This window comes from Gymnodraco acuticeps, unplaced genomic scaffold (assembly GCF_902827175.1).
Source record: "Gymnodraco acuticeps unplaced genomic scaffold, fGymAcu1.1, whole genome shotgun sequence".
NCBI classification, from domain to species: Eukaryota; Metazoa; Chordata; class Actinopteri; order Perciformes; family Bathydraconidae; genus Gymnodraco; species Gymnodraco acuticeps.
In genome coordinates, this window is record NW_022990940.1 from 2441404 (window position 1) to 2457525 (window position 16122).

Here is a 16122-nt window from a genome sequence, read left to right on the forward strand (position 1 = left end):
GTGAGAAATAAAATGTTATAGACTATAAGTAACATGATTAACTTCCAATAAAAAGTTATATTTGTTACAAGCTGTTAGTTTGCTGTGCTGCGTTTGAGGGGCAACATGTAAATATTGCGATTTAGATTTGAAATCCTGATATGGCTCATCCAAAAAATCAAATAAACAGCTTTACTTAACCTTTAAACACCTACTTCTTTATATTAATACTCTTTTTATATTTTATACACCAATATTGTCTTTATTACAAAATATTCAATCACCCAACTTTACACTGTACAAGATACAACATAGTTTACAGCTTTTAGCTATTTACAAAAAGTATAATCTGCATATCAAAGTGAATATATCTAAAAAGGCAGGTTGCAATCACTGTAAGCTTATTGAGTAAGGCAAACAACTTGAAACAGGATGTATTTACACTCGCAGATCAAGTAAAAGTTGAACGCTGATAAAGATGCAGGCTACAAAGCTATTTGAAGTGCATCGTGTTTTTGAGACCGGGAGTATCTGGGAGACGTGCTGCTAAAGCTGATATTTCTCAGAGTAAAACTCTAAATGTAGTTACAAAATTACAAAAAGAGCTGTAGAACGGTAATGTGTGCCTGATAGACGCTGGTAACCTGACCCCGCACCAAAGTTTCTGTGGTCTAGAGATACTGTGTCAATGTAGATGGAGTGTTTGGAGGCTAAAGCTAAAGGACTAAGTTGTGCACTTGATGCAGTGTGCTTATTGGATGTGCTTAAGCAATGTATGTGCTCTCCTCTGTGTGGATGAATGTCTTCCTGGATATCTACATAATATATGCACCATACATTAAGTCCTCTTTGTGATGTTTTTACAGTAACTTGTTTCCAAAGCACACATACAACTCAGTGCAATATGTCTTGCCATATTGTGTTGAACTATCGGGAATCAGGGGAATTGAGCATCAGTCGCCTCATCCATGGGGTTCAAAAAGACACTTCTTAAGTCTACTGATAACGCCTGTTAGTCACATATGCCAATTTGTTCAACCTGCTGCAACATTTCCTCCTCCCTCTTGTATGTTGATGCAATATGAGCAGTAAAACTAAAGATTGAAAGAAAGTTCAATACTTTGGTTCTCTTTCGACAGGAGTACCATTACTATGGCTGTCGGCTCTTAAAAAGTCATGCAGTATAACCTGTAAATATGTCTCAAAAAAGCCTATTTAGTCCAGTGAGCTCTCAATATAAAAAAGTACTTTGTGCTGTTTTGTTACAATTCAGAATAAATCACACATGCATACACACACTCATAAGTACACACATGCATGCTTACACACACCAAAAAGAAACAACACCGTTGTACACTGTAAATAATGCAATGTATCCTTGGCATAATCAGAAAGACAGTGCAATAGCATGATCAGTCTTTTTCTGGATATCAATGCACATATCTCTTGTACATGGAATATGCTCCACTTAGAAAACAAAGATGCACATTATACCTGGATCTGAGTGAATCCCAGGAACAACACAAATCATCTGTTATTATAGAGATGTTAGAAAGAGGACTTGAGAATACGGATGTCTTTCTGTTTGACTTCCATGAGTAGGAAGCAGATAAAAACCCCTAAATCGAGCATGATTGTCCATTTCACCATATCATTTATTTGGAAGTTCATATCCTGAATGAGCACATTCTGGGTTGTGCCAGTAGCTCAGGATTTAAAGGACATACCTGGACAGCCCTGTCTTCTTTAGGCCTTCCACCAGGGTTTTCATTACTGTATTCAGTGTTTATATTTGTGTCTTCCTACACTGCTACATCTGCAACAGCTGCCACAGCCTCTATCTCAATATGTGTCATCTCTATGTCCTCCTCATCCACCTCACCCACTGCGGGCACAAAGGGTGAGGGCAGGCATATCGCTTGGCTGTTGCTGCTGTTGGCCGTGCTCATCTGTATGGTGCTGCTCATGCTGGCGTACACGGTCAGGCTGGCAGCGGAGGAGACACTGACCAGATTGGTCGGGACGCTCGTCTTTCCGCAGGAGTGGATCCGCCGCGCCAGGCTGGCAGAACGCACCACTGAAGAGGTGGTCACCGTGCCCACGCCCTGAACCTTGCCTTCCAGGAAGTAGGTCAGCATCTCACCTTTCCCCTTGACACTCACTTTTCCCCGGCACACCAGGTCATAGTTGGTGTTTAGCAGGCGAAACACGTCTTCAGTCACCTGTGTTATTAAAATAAGGAAACATACATGTGTATCTATTCACAAAATGATCCTGACTGGGAGGTGTTGATTGACATTGATGGACATTGTTTGATAGTATCTAATATGGTAAGATGACCTATTATCGTCACACAGAATGCGCCATTGTTTTTGTTGCTGATGCAAATTCCAAAAATGAACTAGAGGAAAGTACTACTGGTTTGTTCTGTTTTTCATGTTTTTTTTGTGTAGCATACCGAACTACAACTACACTTTGTTTTATAACCGTGTTGCAGAATGACAATAGGTGATCCTTGAATCCCTATTAATGGCATAAACTCAATCAAATATAAAAAAAATGAAACACTCGGTGTGTATATTTAGGTATTATTATTTACTTCCCTATCTTAACATCAAATATGTCAAAATGTTATCATTTAATTAAAATGTTTATTAAAGGTGGGGTAGGTAATTTTGGAGAAACCAGCTCGAGATCGCTAGAATTTGAAAATACACAGCAAGAAAAAATCTGCCACTTCCTTACAGAGCCCCTCCTCCAACACACACAAACGCGCACATGACCAATGAGGGCACGAGATAAGTTTGTGCACAGATGGAAGGCTGACAGGCAGGTAGGCCATCCAGTTACTTTTGCCGGGCCGGCTAAAATGATTGGTCGTGCTTTTTACAGTACCACGGCTTCCACAGATGACCTTTTTTTATGGATTTTTTGTCAAAGCACTTAAGATATTCATTGCTATCGGGATGTTAAGAGCATTCCATGGAATATAACAAAAAGTGTATCTCGAGCCGGTTTCTCAAACTTACCTCCCCTGTCTTTAATGAATATTTGCTTGGGTTAAAAATTCAGTAGATCTTTTAAGAACAGTTTTCTTGAGATCAACATTACATTAACCTAAATCACTGTCTTTATATATTTTTTCCTCCCAGAACACTTAATTGGGAATAAAACATAAATTAAATAGATGTGGAAAATAAATGATAAGACGAAAATAATATACTGTTTTCATGGTTATTGAAATTGTGTCATTAATGAATGCCTGAACCTGATTGACTCATCTTGACCCTTTTTATCACTGATGACTCAAGGGGGAGTGTTATTTGTGTTATTTCATTCACCTTGAATTCCCTTCATTGCTTCATGTCCACTTAGGCTTGAAGTCAGGGAACTTACCATGACAAGAAAAACAACAGCTGTACTTTAAAGTATTTTTCTGGTAAACGCAACTTTTATAAAAACTGACCAGAATTTGTTCATTTAATTCCCAAGCAAAATGTATTCCAATACTGTACTGGACTGAAAATTATTGAGCAAGCCAGGTGTTTGTTGACTGAACTGTTACACTGAGTGAACCCAAGACAAATACTACATTAACGCTGGGAAAACATTTTTGGCCCCCGTTCAGTTTGTTTGTGACATGTTGACATTCATCTGGCTTTGGGCAGTGGAAGCTCACCGTTTGGCTAAATAAACTGTAATTATCTGCCATATTTTGGAGTAAAAATTGTTATTTCGAGAGCCATAAACTAAGTTGTGAGAAATAAAATGTTATAGACTATAAGTAACATGATTAACTTCCAATAAAAAGTTATATTTGTTACAAGCTGTTAGTTTGCTGTGCTGCGTTTGAGGGACAACATGTAAATATTGCGATTTAGATTTGAAATCCTGATATGGCTCATCCAACAAATCAAATAAACAGCTTTACTTAACCTTTAAACACCTACTTCTTTATATTAATACTCTTTTTATATTTTATACACCAATATTGTCTTTATTACAAAATATTCAATCACCCAACTTTACACTGTACAAGATACAACATAGTTTACAGCTTTTAGCTATTTACAAAAAGTATAATCTGCATATCAAAGTGAATATATCTAAAAAGGCAGGTTGCAATCACTGTAAGCTTATTGAGTAAGGCAAACAACTTGAAACAGGATGTATTTAAACTCGCAGATCAAGTAAAAGTTGAACGCTGATAAAGATGCAGGCTACAAAGCTATTTGAAGTGCATCGTGTTTTTGAGACCGGGAGTATCTGGGAGACGTGCTGCTAAAGCTGATATTTCTCAGAGTAAAACTCTAAATGTAGTTAAAAAATTACAAAAAGAGCCGTAGAACGGTAATGTGTGCCTGATAGACGCTGGTAACCTGACCCCGCACCAAAGTTTCTGTGGTCTAGAGATACTGTGTCAATGTAGATGGAGTGTTTGGAGGCTAAAGCTAAAGGACTAAGTTGTGCACTTGATGCAGTGTACTTATTGGATGTGCTTAAGCAATGTATGTGCTCTCCTCTGTGTGGATGAATGTCTTCCTGGATATCTACATAATATATGCACCATACATTAAGTCCTCTTTGTGATGTTTTTACAGTAACTTGTTTCCAAAGCACACATACAACTCAGTGCAATATGTCTTGCCATATTGTGTTGAACTATCGGGAATCAGGGGAATTGAGCATCAGTCGCCTCATCCATGGGGTTCAAAAAGACACTTCTTAAGTCTACTGATAACGCCTGTTAGTCACATATGCCAATTTGTTCAACCTGCTGCAACATTTCCTCCTCCCTCTTGTATGTTGATGCAATATGAGCAGTAAAACTAAAGATTGAAAGAAAGTTCAATACTTTGGTTCTCTTTCGACAGGAGTACCATTACTATGGCTGTCGGCTCTTAAAAAGTCATGCAGTATAACCTGTAAATATGTCTCAAAAAAGCCTATTTAGTCCAGTGAGCTCTCAATATAAAAAAGTACTTTGTGCTGTTTTGTTACAATTCATACCGAACTACAACTACACTTTGTTTTATAACCCTGTGTTGCAGAATGACAATAGGTGATCCTTGAATCCCTATTAATGGCATAAACTCAATCAAATATATAAAAAATGAAACACTCGGTGTGTATATTTAGGTATTATTATTTACTTCCCTATCTTAACATCAAATATGTCAAAATGTTATCATTTAATTAAAATGTTTATTAAAGGTGGGGTAGGTAATTTTGGAGAAACCCGCTCGAGTGCGCTAGAATTTGAAAATACACAGCCAGAAAAAATCTTCCACTTCCTTACAGAGCCCCTCCTCCAACACACACAAACGCGCACATGACCAATGAGGGCACGAGATAAGTTTGTGCACAGATGGAAGGCTGACAGGCAGGTAGGCCATCCAGTTACTTTAGCCGGGCCGGCTAAAATGATTGGTCGTGCTTTTTACAGTACTACGGCTTCCACAGATGACCTTTTTTTATGGATTTTTTGTCAAAGCACTTAAGATATTCATTGCTATCGGGATGTTAAGAGCATTCCATGGAATATAACAAAAAGTGTATCTCGAGCCGGTTTCTCAAACTTACCTACCCCACCTTTAACCATCTTTTCAAAATTGGAAGCAAAAGACAATGTGGTTTATTTATCTTACACTTTTTATGTAGTTCAAGCATTGTTTGTAAACTAGCTTTGCATATTAAATTAATTAAATATTATGAAGTATGTTAGATACCTGTATTTTTCCCGGTACTCCAGTGCTATCCATCCTGCTGGCCACATTGACTGTGTTCCCCCAGATGTCATACTGAGGTCGCCGCGCCCCAATCACCCCTGCAACCACTGGACCCACATTGATACCTATGCAAACAGAAGATCGTGTTAAACAAATACAAAAAGAATGTCCAGTTAGATTTCTCATTGTCATTAACTATGTGATTGCACTAAGGGGTTAAAACAAGGGTGGACGTACCCACTCTCAACACAAACTCATTGTATGACTGGTAGTTGATTTCATCCAAAACGTCAAACATCTCGATGGCGTAGTCTGCTATTGTGCTCAGATGGTCGTAAACAGATATTTTCTCCTAAAGAGGAGGCACACAGGTCAGTAAATATGTGTACATTACATGATCTCTCATTTTGTCTTCATAATGAGGTAATATATCCAATCAGATAAGTGCACAGAAACTATGTGTCACCTTGTCACAAACGGGTGGGACGAGGCCTACAGCCGCCATGTAAGTGCTGCCAATGGTTTTGATTTTCTCGATGTCTTTGTAGCACCCCTTATCCATGAGCTGAAAAACATGCGTTCAGATAAACACACAATGCAACACATTTCAAATTCAAATTCAAAGTCAAGAAATCAACATCCCACCTCATCAAAGTCAGCGATGATCTCATTCAGTAATCTCAGGCACTCCACTCCCATGTTGTTGCCATCCAGCTCGATGTAGAAATCGTTGAAGTTTGGGATTGAGGCAAACAGGACACCAACTTGTGCGTAGGACTGATAGTAAAGATCCTGATGTAAAACGAAAAAATACAGTATAACAGTATTTCCTTTGAGGTCTCTGATTTATTTTTGTCTTCTGTCTGTTAATCTACCTGTGTGTCTATTAGCGAGGCTCACCATATTCTTCGGGTTCGACAACAGGAAGTGTTGAGCCACGTGTGCGGGGAGAAGATTGAAGAGGATCCTCCTGTTGTCCAGTTTGACTTTCTCCATGCCATCTCTATCCTCCTCCGCCTGACAGCAAATATAGACCACAGAAAAATACACAGCAATTAGTACTGCAGCTAATTCCACATTTTCACCACAAGGAGTCAGTAGAAAAACACAAGAGTCTTATAACATGGAGTGTTTGTTTCATAGTTGGTTTTTAAATAGACCTGGATACATTATATGACAAATGCTGCTTATTAAATAACTAGAAAATGAGAAGCTGTAAATTCAGCTTTAGTAATTCCACTTAATCAAATCAATAATGTCAGCATTTCTACAGCCCTTTCTATTAAAGCATTATGATAATGAGATGTAAGCCTCTTAACATCCACACAGGACACAAGTCCTCACCTGCACAGCCCATAGAAAGTCCAGGCGCAGTTTGAGGTCAAGTTGTCTGGAGTGGAGGGCCAGGGCACTGACAAAGAGCAACAGAGACAGGATGGGCTCATAGCCCCGGATGTGGAAGGACCCCCCACTGTGGAAGAGACCAACACAAGTCAGCACTGGACTGGACCACACAGGAAACTACACATGAGGGATGAATGGACCCCACACAGTTTTATGAACAATCATGAGTAAGGTTTTATTAAAAACATATTGAAAAAAACTATTTCCGTTTCATTTTATGTGAGGACAAATATCATATTGGAAGAAATGAAATGTTGATACATACCATTTTATTTATGATTATATAACAGACTAATCTAAACAAAGTGAGCTTTTTAAACAAGATCTTATATCCAAAGAACCCTAAACAAATTCAACATAATCATTTTTTTAGGAGCACATTTATGATCTAAGATCCAATAACATTGGCCAGGCCCTCAGTACTGGGTTTAAACAGCTAACGCGCTACCAACATCCAGCCCACAATGTCCTTTCAGGCTTCTGATTTGGAACTAATGAGCACATGTGCTGCTTCAAAGAGTGGAAAATGAAAGAGTGTGTGGGCTACAGACAAGCAAAGACTCCTCCACACACATACATCTCAGAACATGTACTGTAAATGTTCTTCCAAACTCCTGGTTATCTATCCGTTCTCTGGATACAACAAGAGAAAACAAGCATTGCTTGACACTCACAGCCAATCGCTGCCTCCATTAGCTTCAGGAAATGACAAATAAAAAAGTACTGTCTTGCATGATTGTGTGTTTGGTGATTGTGTTCATGTTGTGCTGCGATCTGCTCACCCTTCAGTCTTTCGAAATTCGCTGAGCTCCAACACGGTGACATACAGCACCCCCAGAACGAGCATTAGCATCATCTTTGGCAGCCAGAAAACCCTCAGGAAAAGTGCCAGGGTGAGTGTGCCCACTACACAGGACAGAAAGGCGTAGCGGGCACCATCACAAGGCAGCTCCTCCATCGTGTGGTTGGCCACGTCAGAATCAACGATGATGATGGAGCTGTTGTTGTTGGCACGTATCCACAACCAGGGCATACAGCCCACCTGACAGAGGCAAACAGCATGTGCATACAGATGACAGTGATCTTACATTTTCAAGCTTTTTTGTATTATGTACAACTGAAACCATGTATTAGAGCTGCAGTAAAAATGTGCTTACAAGCATAACATTGTCTAACCAGAAAAGGGAAGTACAATTACAAGACATGGAGGCATTGTTTTTATATTCATATTTGGTTGGATGACATTTTTACTATTGCCTTTACTTACCACACATGCCTGGGCCACAGCGTAGATTAAGAGAACTATGAAAATACAGAGAGCAGTGCGAATCTGGATGGTCAGGCATCCTGGAAAACACTGAGAGACAAAACAAGGACAAGTTAGATAAAGGAGACGGACACAATAAGATATTGTTATTGTAATAAATAATAAGAATAGTAGGAATAGTATAAGGAAAGGAACTGGAAACAGATACATGCTTATAAGTGTATGGGGTAAGTAAGCCAAGAGAATACAGAAAGAGAAAGAGAGGAAGAATAGTAATATGTAAAAGCAACAACGTGTAAAAGAAAAAGGATGAGGTCAGGAGCTTTGAGGAAGACCATTAACCTCAAGGGAAACAGACAGCACTGGGGCTTGGAAACTAATCTTCAAGCCAATGAATACTGAATCAATATGGACTTGGCTTTATAAAAAACATTTACATATTCCTCTTAAAGGTGGGGGAGGTAAGTTTGAGAAACCGGCTCGAGACACACTTTTTGTTATATTCCATGGAATGCTCTTAACATCCCGATAGCAATGAATATCTTAAGTGCTTTGACAACAAATCCATAAAAAATGTCATCTGTTGAAGCCGTAGTGCTGTAAAACGCACGACCAATCATTTTAGCCGGCTCGGCTAAAGTAACTGGATGGCCTACCTGCCTGTCAGCCTTCCATCTGTGCACAAACTTATCTCGTGCCCTCATTGGTCATGTGCGCGTTCGTGTGTGTTGGAGGAGGGACTCTGTGAGGAAGTGGCAGATTTTCTCCGGCTGTGTATTTTCAAATTCAAGCCCACTCGAGCTGGTTTCTCCAAAATTACCTACCCCACCTTTAAGGGACAACAAATCTAAAGAAGAAACTAGCCACCTCTGTTAGCCATCAAATACAAGAGATGAAGTTAAAGTGTGATTCAAAAGTGAATGAGGGAGCAGCTGTATTTACCTGTATTTTAGTGATATGCAGGTACATGATACAAGCTACTAGGAAACAGATGCAGAAGACGAGAAGGACAAGAACCACTGTGCCCCTGAGACGAGAATAAAATAGGAGAAACAGATGGAGGGGGTCAAAGACCTGAATAATTAAGAGATAAATAGAGAAAGAGAAAGCAATAGAGAGAAGATTACACAGAATCTGCTGTACATACTGTGGTATGATGAGGAGATAGACAAGGCCGAACAAGGCAGCTAGGATCAGGGAGAGAACCACAGCGCTGGTGAAGTACTCATCAGGAACCTGGTGGTACTAATGCCAGAGAGATAAGAGTGAGTAACAACATATCCCTTTAAAGGTCCCCTATTATACTGTTTTTCATCAATATATTATAGGTCTCAGATATATACAAAACATGTCTCTGAAGTGTTTGGCTCGAAATACCAAACAGATCATGCATGGTGGCATCCCATAATCCCCTCTGTTTCAGCCCTGTTTCAAAAGTGCTGATTCTCTGTCTGTTACTTTAGATGAACATAAGGAGCCCCTCCCCTCTGAGAGATATTTGGTTAAAAAGAACACAATGGGGGGGGGGGTGTTACCTTGGTTGGTTATTGGCTAATGGCTACACAAGCCAAAAAATCTTTATGAAATCACAAAGTGGCCAGAATCTGATCAGCTCATTTTCAGACAGGTTTTTATATAAATGGATCAGGACAAAAAGTGAGCGAATCTTTTCCCCTGAAACTTTCAGAATCTCTTTACACAGAGGGGACACATGTTTATGTATAAAAGACATGAACAAGTGGATTTTGCACAATAGGTGACCTTTAAATCTGACTTTACAGGTACAGTATGTGTCTCCCTCACCCTCGTCTCTCGCTCAGGGGACTTGTACATGAGTGTGAGGGAGTTGAGATCCGCCGTGTCTGACTCGGTTTGGCGGGCCTCGATCAGTCGCCCGATGTAGCGGTTGACCCGGGTTCTGGGACTGCTCTGGATCACAGTAGCCTGGTTCGCATTGGGACGGTTCCTCAGCTTCTGTGGAGCCGTTCGCATTGCTCTCCGCTTTAGATAAAAAACGAAATCTTCACTGAATATGCAGAAGTTGAGAAACAACAGTGTGATAAACACAGCGCTGTATTCTCTGCCCTACTGGAGTATTATCATATTGGGAACAAGGGTGAATAAGAGTCAACAATAAACACGGGCAGCTGATTATACTTTAAAATAAGGACATTGCTTTCACACTAAACTTCATTACTAAATGCAGCCCACTGTGTCTGAGTGTCTTCGGCAGCCCAGCATTGCGAAACATTGGGCATTGGAGCAAAGCCAGATAGTTATCATCGAGTGGTTGTTTGTGTGTGTGTGTACGTGGGTGTGTGTGTGTGCATGTTAGTAAGTGCTGGAGGAATTGTGTAGCTGTTTCACAGCAGGCTGGCAAAGGGGGAGCTATGATCACCAGACTGTTCATGACATGACATAAATGTGTACAGCTCATTGACTTCCTTGATTTTCTCCTTGTTCTCTCTGTCCTTGTGTATTCTTCCTTACTTCCTGCTTTCTCTCCCTGTTTCCTTCTTACTTCTGTGTTCCAGTATATTCTTTCTTCCTTTTTCCTTCCCTGCTTTCATATCATTTTCCTTATTTCCTGCTTCTCTTCATGCTTCTGTGTATCCTACGTTACCCTACCTGTTTCTATCTATTATTCCTCAGTTACCTCCTTTCTCCCCTTCCTTTCTTTTCCTGCTCCAGTCTATATATCCTTTCTCTCTTCTATCCTTTTCTGATGTTGTGTAATCTGCCTTGATTCCGGCTTTTCTTCCTCGGTCATCCATCCTTACTTCCTTCTTTCCTATTTTCTTCTTCCCTTACTTCATGTATCTGTTTTTTCTTTCATCCAGTTTTTCTTCTTCCTTTATCCCTCCATTTCCATCCATTATTTCTCGGTGCCTCTCTCACACTCTCATTTTGTTATTCATGAAGCAGCAGCACAGTGAACGTTAGATGCTTACTTGTCCTTATATCCCATATTATGCTCAACGTAGCATCAGGCGGCCATGTCTGATGCATCAAAAATCCTATTCAGTCTACCCTTTTCCCTCATATTGCTCCCCTCCGTGCCATGAATGCATGTCTTTTCAAACAATTCGAGTGTGTGTGGTCTGAATGCAACATTTCCATTCAATAGAAGTGCATGATGATTTAACCTGTCAGCACTTTTCCATTTGTCTTTCATTTTATACTAATCTGCCTTCTGGAGGAGACAGTGTGAGGTTAAGACATACTAGATGCAGACACTGAGGGCCACATTATAAAAGCCTGAAGATGAAACTGGGTCCTTTTGTTAGTCTTAACTCTGAAATATATATGGACGATTTTGGGGTATAAGTAAGTCCCTTTATACGTGTTTAGTTATTTAGTTGTCCCCACAATGACACACATGTGAAAATCTGGACAAAAACAGTTGCTGCAATAATTGTAAAGCTGCCAAGCCACAGGATTTTTTTTCAGGCACACAAGATCAACTAAGTTCTTTGACATGTTGCCAGATTTCCAGTGTCACAGTTTATTCAAGGGGACATAGTACGTTGGTGTCTGACAGAGGTTACCATCACTCCCTAGCTGCTTACTATAAAGTATACATCCTGTGAATGCCATATATAGTTTTACTGATCAACATGTATATTTTGACGACTACATTTCTGTCAATAAAATCTTAATTTTAAAGGGATAATTTGCCTAGAGATATTCTTAGCTATAGTTTTCACATCTAAATGTAATGTTATGTTCTAATATCTTGCATAAAAACAACAACAAATCTGGTTGTAGTGTAAATAAAGATATTTAGGGGCATTTGGGAAACCAGGTAAGTGAAACAAGCATTATCAAACAGAACACTCTAGACATTCTGACTTCTGAATACATTTTGGTCTCAATGTACATAAATCACAGCACGAACAAACACAGAACCGTCAACACAGACACTGAGCGTTTATACCTTATCACCGTCCTCGCAGTTCATGACATTGGAGAAGGGAATCTCAGCCTTGAACATCTTCCTGCAGTGCATAAGCTGCACTAGTAAGTAGCACACAGTTTTGAACTTCATCTTTTTGGCGGGCTTTATATCCGAAAGAATCAATCCTGGGAATATCTGCCACCAGATAAGAAACGGGAACAAAGATTTAGTCATGATACCCTACACAGTTATATATATATTATGTAAGTGGATTGGACAGTACATGCACACACAAGCATGCAATCATTTTAACAGCTCAATTAGTATTAGATGGTGGTTTAAATATATCCATAATGTGAGTAATAGTTTAAGGACTGCTGCCTTCATTTTTTATATAGCTCATTTAGAGAGAGTGATTAAGATTAGGAATAGTTTCAAGACTTTGAGGAATTCTCATTTATAGCAAGAAATATATGTTTTGTTGTCCACACATCATAGGAGGTGTGTCCCAAAGCAGGAGTAATAAAAGGCACAATAGGAGAGTGATAGCAGGCTTCCTAATGCAGCTTAGTTAGGGCACATCTTTCTGTGAGCAATGCCTCTCATGCAGTCTAACCATCAACTGCATTAAGAGGATTAGCAAAGTCTACATAGCAAAGAAAAAAACACCTAACCGGGATATTACAGGTTCATATAAGGACCTAAGTGACCTATGTTCAAGCTTATATTGCATACTATTAAACCTTATGCAATGAATAAGAGGAGAGGAGAGGAGAGGAGAGGAAAGGAGAGGAGAGGAAAGGAGAGAGGAGAGGAATACTAAACCAAGACTGAAATTCCCTCTCCAGTTGCTTGTGGCTGTTGAAGATGTGCATGTTTATGTGTATGCACTGACACACACACACACACATATATCTCCGTTTGTAAGACTGTGCCGATTGGAGATGATAGATGCCACAGGCCTCTAGCTCCAGTCCAATGTATAACCGGCTGGAAGAGATGTCAGCTCAACTACAAATGTGTGAGAGCTCCATTATATAATACTATATTCTTTAGTCAACACCTTGTTTTTGTTTAATTTGTTTCATCGTTGTCTTGCATAGGGTTTAAGACAGGTCAACAGCTTTCTTAATCTGACCTACTAACTAATTCATTTATAGTCAATGCTGATTAGCATACGGCTACAGCTTTGTCAAGGTCTACGCACTGTCTAGAAATAAAATGGTTCAACTAAGGCCAAGGCTTTATTGCAAGTGTAATTCTATCATTTGTTTCTGCTAAAAGCTAAATTACAGGTGATTAATTCCTTGGCACAGAATTATAATACCATACCTTCCGTCGGTGAGATGGCACTATAAAGAAGGTTTCAATTTCATGTTTTTGGAGGAAGGCATTCCTTTCGTGACCGTTTCCAGGCTCCACTTCATAATCTCCATTTAGGCACTCCAGCGTAGATTTGGTTATGTGAACTTTCCTGTGGGACAGAGGTGGGACAGGATTATACACAACACTACTGACAGCCTCTCTGATGCAGCAGTGAGGGGCATTCAACACAAACAGTTCCAAGCAGGTTATCTGCAGAGGAGGGTTGCTAGAGACTGTCAAAATAACTCTATTAAAAATTCCAGCTATTCCACCTTAGCTTTCTAAGTCATTCTATTGTTATGCAAACATGTGACCTTTGTAGTTAAAGTTAGACTCCTTGTTTCCTCAGGAGTTTTTCTTTCCTCCTGATCTGTCTTAATCAATTAAAAGCATTTAAAAGCACTAGCATTAGGACAGACTTTGATACAGGACAATATTGAAATGATTCACACCTCACTGTACATTTCACGTGCCATTTCCAGATCACAGAATTACTTTCCACAGCTATTGAGGCTTTATTTGATTTAAAATGTCAAATACTGACCCAGGTAGTCCTCCCGCCTCCATTACATTGGCTAGGGTAACATCATTGGACCAAACATCATATTGCCATTTTCTGAGCCCGAGTACTCCACAAAGCACCCGACCTGTATGCAGGCCCACGCGCATGTTGAGGTTGACTTCAGTGGCCTCAGCGACTGACCTGAAAGGGCAGAAGACATTAAGTGTTACAGAAAGGTTTTAAGGTCATATCTATATTCTAAATCATTATGTATAATTAGACTGAACATACAAAGGAAGCATAAAAAAACACCCAAAATAACATTGGGACATTAATAATACATTACTGTACACAAGCACTGTACATTTTCTAAATGATACATATACTAATAATACCTATGTCTCTCAAACTTAATAGACAAAAATAATAGGAAACTGTGTTAGAGGATTGTCTCTTTCATAAGCTGTATCATTATAGATAATATGAAAGGGTTCTCAAGCAGTCGGCAAACCAACCTTATATGTTTTAAAGTTAAACCATCATAGGTTGGACCACTACTTTTATAATTGTAAGTTTATACACAATCATCAGTGTTACACAAACAAACATTGTTGTCATAACGTCTTAATATTTAAAAATGTTTATAGTCGTTCATTTGGGATTTATTTTACACCCGATTATTTTATCTCTGTCCATTTTAATTTAATTAAATTCCTATTTTAATTTATTTTCCAATCTCTTTGAAAATGTTCCAATCTTAGAATGCAATCCCATATCTTTATCATTATCTGTGGATGTACTTGAAAACAATCATATAACGCTTTGAACGTCAAAGAACAAAAGGGACTGCCAAGTTGAGCATTGTTTAATCAGTGTTTAAGAAAAACGTATTTCCAAGGAATCAAAGTTTCTGATTCAATCTTCGACTGCACCTTAATCACTCACTTTCTTTTAGTTGTCTTTCCCCCTCCTTTGAAACCCTGCAGGCTATGCGAGAAAAACAAGCTCAATAAAAGAGCCTATTTTATTTTTCCATTAAAGCCTTTCCTGTTCTCAGTCAATTGAAGTTCTGCGCAGTCAGATGTTCAGTGTTAGAATTTGCTCACAGCACACATGGCCACTCAGGCTGCTTCCCTCCAAGAAATCTCTCAACATGGACTCAGTTAAACAGTGTGTTAAGGAAAGAATACATATCAAAGGGCAGATTTCTACCACACCGATAGGAAATAAAGACAGAAAATAGTGGTTTCATGTGTTTAAACCCATAGAACCCGTTATAGTTTAACTAATATTAATACATGTTATACTGCTAAATAAAGAACTATAATATGATGACTCACGTTATGGTGTCAATCATGTCCAGACCCATCTCTACGCAGCAGTGGGCGTGGTCGGCCTTGGGTTGGGTCAGTCCAGACACGCAGTAGTAGCAATCCCCCAGGATCTTAATCCTGCGACAGTGGTTCTCCTGCCAATCAAAAAGGATATTGTGACTCCCTGCATTCCTCCAAGAGGGGTCAGTTACAGAACAGTTTTATCACCAGTGCTATAACACCTACTATCTCTCTTAGGATCAAACCTCGTATCATCATGGTCAGATCAGTCAGGCATCATCACTTTAGTTTAATCCTAGTAGCAGCAGTGGTTTCTGAGAGCAGTTAAAAAGTCTGACGTTTAATTACAGTTTATCCATTACACTGATTTATATCCATCATTGTATCATTTTCTGAAAGCATGATTGAGTTCATGGTGCAGGAGATAAGGCACTTCAAATCTATATTTATCATTTTACTTTCATTTGTAACTCACTTATAAAAAAAAATCGTGTTTATAATATGTCATTCAGCAAGATTTTAGGCAAATTACACTGATTAAAAGCTTTTTTTAGAATGAAGAATATGCTTTCTTCAGCAGCAGGATAGAGCTAATTAATGATATCTTGTTAGTTTAAACAATTTAAAACAGAGTATACACCTTT

At 39.1% G+C, this 16122-nt stretch overlaps 1 protein-coding gene across 2 annotated transcripts in view; it reads right to left on the reverse strand.

Annotated features, from left to right (window-relative positions):
• Nucleotides 1–225: 225 nt before the first annotated feature.
• The window catches only part of LOC117558416 (adenylate cyclase type 1-like), a 36604-nt gene continuing 20707 nt past the window's right edge, over nt 226–16122 (reverse strand). Inside the window, exons 5-20 of one of the 2 annotated variants that reach the window (XM_034234609.1) lie at nt 15485–15612; nt 14187–14345; nt 13610–13751; nt 12317–12472; nt 10183–10380; nt 9527–9624; nt 9322–9406; nt 8380–8469; nt 7895–8154; nt 7053–7179; nt 6609–6725; nt 6354–6500; nt 6175–6273; nt 5946–6060; nt 5709–5833; nt 226–2201 (exon numbers count right to left, since the gene is read on the reverse strand). In XM_034234609.1, the coding sequence (XP_034090500.1) occupies nt 1782–2201; nt 5709–5833; nt 5946–6060; nt 6175–6273; nt 6354–6500; nt 6609–6725; nt 7053–7179; nt 7895–8154; nt 8380–8469; nt 9322–9406; nt 9527–9624; nt 10183–10380; nt 12317–12472; nt 13610–13751; nt 14187–14345; nt 15485–15612 (2466 nt within the window). In that variant the 3' untranslated portion in view covers nt 226–1781. The remainder of the gene's footprint in view (nt 2202–5708; nt 5834–5945; nt 6061–6174; nt 6274–6353; nt 6501–6608; nt 6726–7052; nt 7180–7894; nt 8155–8379; nt 8470–9321; nt 9407–9526; nt 9625–10182; nt 10381–12316; nt 12473–13609; nt 13752–14186; nt 14346–15484; nt 15613–16122) is intronic. The other variant, XR_004570831.1, reaches the window with a different exon arrangement.